General features: G+C 49.7%; 1 protein-coding gene across 2 annotated transcripts in view; it reads right to left on the reverse strand.

Annotated features, from left to right (window-relative positions):
• The window catches only part of Sftpb (surfactant protein B), an 8,296-nt gene extending 7,296 nt beyond the window's left edge, over positions 1-1,000 (reverse strand). For both annotated transcript variants that reach the window (XM_013352846.2, XM_005364742.1), the window contains exons 1-2: positions 922-1,000; positions 524-651 (exon numbers count right to left, since the gene is read on the reverse strand). In XM_013352846.2, the coding sequence (XP_013208300.1) occupies positions 524-651; positions 922-1,000 (207 nt within the window). The remainder of the gene's footprint in view (positions 1-523; positions 652-921) is intronic.
• Between the last annotated feature and the right edge of the window lie 4,418 nt (positions 1,001-5,418).

Consider the following 5,418-nt stretch of genomic DNA (forward strand, 5'->3'; position numbering starts at 1 on the left):
CCATCCCATCCATCCCATCCCATCCCATCCATCCCATCCATCCCATCCATCCCATCCATCCCATCCATCCCATCCCATCCCATCACATCACATCCCATCCCATCCATCCCATCCCATCCCATCCCATCCCATCCATCCCATCCATCCCATCCCATCCATCCAGTTCCATCCTATCCTACCCCTTCCCATCCCATCCATCCCATCCATCCCACTCATCCCATCCCATCCATCCCATCCTATTCCTCCCACCCATTTCATCCCAACTCATTCCATCTAACCCCCATCCATCCAGCTCACTCTACTCTTTCCCACTTTTTATCAGCCTCTCCCATCCATTTACCCTGTTTCAGGTCATCACATCTATTTCATTCTGTTCAGTTCCATCCATCATTTTATGCCATACTATGCCATACCATCCTCCACACCACCCCAGCCTCTGTGGGAACCCATTTCCCTTATGCCCATTCAGAGCCCACCCTGATTCCTCCTTTCCAGATCCCCAGTGCATCCTAGCGCTACTCACAGCTCCTGCATGCCCCCAGACTTCCTGTAGGCAGTGCCCCAGGGCTCTGCACTGCACTGCTTGCTCCAGGTTTTGGCACCAGAATTTAGGACCCTGTGCACAGTCCAGGGATGAGGCCGACCCGACAGCTATAGTAGGGGTCAGAACAGCTTTCATCAGGATCCAGGATACACTTGGCACTCTGCCTCCACTCCACCTCCAACCCAGTTCCATGTCAATCATCTGAGTCCTCCTGCCTCAGTATCCACCACCTGACCTTGGACAAGCCCCTAGGGCCTCTCTGGGTCAGCCGACTTGTCTTTAAATTCAGGAATATGTGCAGCCTGGGATTGTCGTAGGCACAGAACTGGCTCAGTAAGTGATGGAGATGCCTCTGCAAGGGAGGCTGGGAGACTCACCTGCACCTGGGCTGCAGAGTGTGGGCAGCAGCAGCAGCAGCAGCAGCAGCAACCACTGCAGTAGACGTGACTTGGCCATAGTTGCCTACTGCTTGGCACACTATTTGAGGCATGCTCTTATAGTGGGGGAGAGGACCTGGGGGCTGGACTCCATGGGAGCAAGCTGACCTCAGTGTTTGCCTGGGTCTTGAGAACCCTCCAGGTGTTTGATCCCAAGCCTTCTCAGCAGGGTCATGTCTGTCACCTCCCCTGTGCTGGCTGCTGTTCCTATTCCTTTCTCTTGCCCTCCTCCCCAGTTTCTGCAGCCTATCTCTCGGCTCATCCCCAAGGGGGTCTTGCTTAATCCCAGCTCTCTGTGTAAGGGATGTTGAGGCAGGGCTGTGAGTGGGGTGAGAATGAACCTCTCCAGCCCCACCCCAGGCAGTCCTTATGCAATGCTCTTGAGAGCTTCCTGCCTGCCTCTTGATACAGGGTAAGTGCCGGAAGGGCACACCCAGGGTCCTCCTGGGGCTGCCTAAGCCTCACTCCCTCCTTACTTTAAAAATTCTCTGATTCTATAGACTCTGGTTGGTGCTAGTGAGAAGAAATTCAGACAAAACAAGATAATGCCCTGTGAGGCTGAGGCAGGAACCCCAGTCTGGGAGGATTTCTGTTTCCCCTGTGGCTCTCAGGTAGCTTTGTCCAGAAGCAGATTCTTATGCCCCTTAACCACCCTTCCTGGGTATGAGATGGGGCTCCCCTGAGGCCATGTCCCCCACCTGACTGGGCCCCAGTGAGACAAGAGTGGGCAGTAGGATACTGCTGTGCCCCACCCATCAGAAACCCCTTATCCAATTCCTGCCATGGCTTTCTCCTTGGGAAGTGCTCCAGTGCTCCCAGGCTGGGAAGGGTGGGAGCTAGTCCCGTGATGAGATCAAGTAGCTGGATGCACGATGGTAAAGAGACATACTGGAAGTGGCTCACGGATTCATTTGGTTTCTGTTGACTTCAAGGCCTTGCCACCGTGCCGAACAGTTGCCACAGTGAGGATTAACCAAGGCTGTGTAAAAATGTGTGACCAGAGATTATGAGCCCAGTGGCTTGGCTAAAATCAGGATAAGTTTGAGGCCAACTTGATCTACATAGCAAGTTCCAGACTAGACAGGGTTCCAAAGGGAGCCTGTCTCACCCTTCCTGACCCCAAAGGCAGTTTGTTGTTATTTATTATTATTATTGTTAGTTATTAAGACAGTATTGAGTCCAAACTGACTTCAAAGTCATTATGCAGCCAAAGCTGACCTTAAATTTCTGATTTTCTGCTTTGCCTTCTGAGTGCTGAAATTACAGGCGTGCACCATCACACCTGGTTCTATCTGCGCTGCTGGGGATTGACCCAGGGCTGAAATTACAGGCGTGCACCATCACACCTGGTTATATCTGCGCTGCTGGGGATTGAACCCAGGTCTTTGTGCACGGTAGGCAAGCAGTCTATCCCTGAACTATATTCCCGGCTCATGAATTAGCCTCAGCCTTGGATCAATTGATTTCCATTTTGCCTCTTGCCAGTCCTGTAAGAAGGCCACTGACACCCAGACATCCAACCCTGTTGAGAATCTACCTCTGGAACTCACTAATGCCCACAATGGTCTGCAGCTCACAGAGATCCACCTGCACCTGCCTCTGCCTTCTGAATGCTGGGATTAAGGGAACACACTATTATGCCTGGCTACATATATATTTATTGTAAATGTTTTTATGTAAGTCATAGTAACCAAGACTGCCATTTACGGGTCTGGAGAGGCTCTGCTTATGAGCACTGGCCGCTCTTCCTGAGACTCTGGGTTTGATTCTCAGTACCTGCATGGTACCTTAGAACGGCTGTAACTTCAGTTCAGTGGATCTGGTGCCCTCTATGGGCACTGTACACATATGGTGCACAGACGCACACAAGCAGGCATGCAGGCAAAACAACCATACACATAAAATAAATGTATTTCAATCTCAAAAATATTTCTTTTAAGGATTATCATTTAAGACAACGAAAAACAAAACTTTAGGATAGTGTGACCAGAATGTTCTTGTAATAGCTTTAGCTAATGTAAATGTGTTATACAAATCAGCCAAGGGCTAAAGGTAAAACTGGGAAGTAATGCGTTTGCTTAGCACACACACGGTCTCAGTTTCCACCCTGAACACTACACCAATCAAACACCACAAATCAACCAAGAGACTAGAGATGTAGCTCAGTTGGTAGAATGCTCTCCTAGCACGCTTAAGACCTTGGGTTTGATCCCTGGTACCGTGAAAACTGAGCCTGGTAGCATATGCCTGTAACCCCAGCACTTGGGAAGTGGAGGCAGGAGGACCAGAAGTTCAAGGGCATCTCTGGCTACATAGTAAGCTTGGGCCAACCTGGACTACATGAGACCTGAAAGAGGGAAAAAAAGGGTGTGTGTGCGCGCGCACGAGCGAGAAGCTCACCAGGCCTAGGCTGAGCCAGGCAGTGGGACTTGCACAATCCCCTCCAGGTGACCCTGCTACTTGCCGGCTACCGTACCAGAGCCCTCAAGGTTCTTTGCACATACATGTTTCATTTTGCTTGTGTCACCATGCAGCAGAGCTCTGGTCCATGAAGTCATCCAGGCTCCCAGACTTCTCCCTCTGCTTGGTTGGAGGCTCACAGGCCTCCTAGGTCACCCACGTCTGCCTGGCAGCATCTAGGAAGAGTGGAAGACAATGAGGGAGGTTTTAGGGACCAGGACGGATGTGGTGTCTGCCACGGAGCCTACCATTCTGTTGGCACTTCACCCCAGGGAAAGCGAGGAAGGGGTGTTCTTAAGAAAGTGATGAGATCTGCTTTGCTTTTTTTGTTTCTAGACAAGGACTCAGGGAGCTTAGCCTGGTCTCAAATTTGATAACGTAGATGACTTTGGACTCCTGATGCTCCTGCCTCCACTTTCTGGGCGCTGCAACTGATGGGTGTGTGCATTGCCATACCTGGTTTATGTGGTGCTGGGATCACAGATGTGTGTCCACCATGCCTGCCTAGCTCGTGTTTCTCCAGGCATCCCACTGTGCCACTGAAGACGCCTATGATGTCTTGTGTGGCATGACTGTCAGACACCCCCCCCCCCCACACACACACTGGACAGTCCTCAGGACCTTGATAATAGCTCCAGAGAGTTCTTTGACTAAAGACTAATGCCACATCTGTCAAGTAATGCAGACAATGCCAGCAGAGGTGATATTTCTGCTACGTTTTGCGTTTCTTGTTTCTTTCTGCCTCTTGGTGGTCCTTGAGGGCTTTGATGGCAAGGGCAGAAACCTGGGCCTATGCCTTCTGATGGTCCATCTTGCTCAGGGTCAGGATAGGCATGACACTGCCTTAGACACCGGGGCCTCTCAGGTGCAGATCTGTGATGTCACTGGGATGAGACATGGTGTTGGTGATGGTGTCAGATGAGTCTGGACCTGGTGTGGACTTGGCCTTTTTGGCATGTGGACCGAAGTTCCCAGAATAAGGTAAACATGTGTTCAACAGCGACGACTGGCTACTTAGAACTGTGGGCCGTGGAAAGCTGGACTGTCAGAGATCCACAGCTAAATTATCTCCTCAAGAGCCTTCGTCACCTGTGCCAACAAGCTGGAAACCAAAGCCTACGCCTTTTTCTTTGTTTTAAAAACATTTATAAAATTTTAATTATGCATATCTCTATGTGGATTGGCACGGGTGTTAGAAAAGGGTGGATTTGGGGCTAACAAGGTGGATCTGGGGTTAAAACCGCTTGCTGCTCTTCCAGAGGACCTGTTAATTTGGTGCTGAGAGCCAAACTAGGGCTTTATACTATCTAAGCATGCGCTCTACTCCTGAGCTACATGCCCGGTCCTGAAAATACACACTAAGCTTACTAAATTGTATCTTTTTTATTGTTTATTTATTTATTTTTTGAGGCAGAGTTTCCCTGTAACTTTGGAGCCTGTCCTGGAACTAGCTCTTGTAGACCAGGATGGCCTCGAACTCAGAGATCCGCCTGCCTCTGCCTCCCGAGTGCTGGGATTAAAGACGTGTGCCACTACTGCCCAGCCACTAAATTATATCTTTAAAAGGACTTATTTTGTTTTTAAGTATATGTGTGTGCCTCTGGGTGCTTTCCATGTGTGTGTGCCTTGCCTGTGTGTGCAGGTGCCCTTGGATCCAGAAGAAGGCATTAGATTCCTTGGAGCTGGAGTCATAAGTGCTCATGGGTCACCTGATGTGGGTGCTGGGAATCAAACTCAGGGTTCCTGGAAACTAAGCAAATGCTATAAACACTGACCCATCTCTCCAAACCCTAAATTGTATCTTTTGAAAAAGATTTTTATCTTTATTGTGTGTGTTTAAGTATACATACAGTGTGTGCACCTGTATGCATGTTTCTTCCCCGATTACTGTCTCTTCCTTTGAGGCAGGATCTCTCCTTGAAGATTACTGTCTCTTCCTTTGAGGCAGGATCTCTCCTTGAAGATTACTGTCTCTTC

This window comes from Microtus ochrogaster, assembly GCF_000317375.1.
Source record: "Microtus ochrogaster isolate Prairie Vole_2 chromosome 14 unlocalized genomic scaffold, MicOch1.0 chr14_random_3, whole genome shotgun sequence".
In the NCBI taxonomy this organism is placed as follows: domain Eukaryota; kingdom Metazoa; phylum Chordata; class Mammalia; order Rodentia; family Cricetidae; genus Microtus; species Microtus ochrogaster.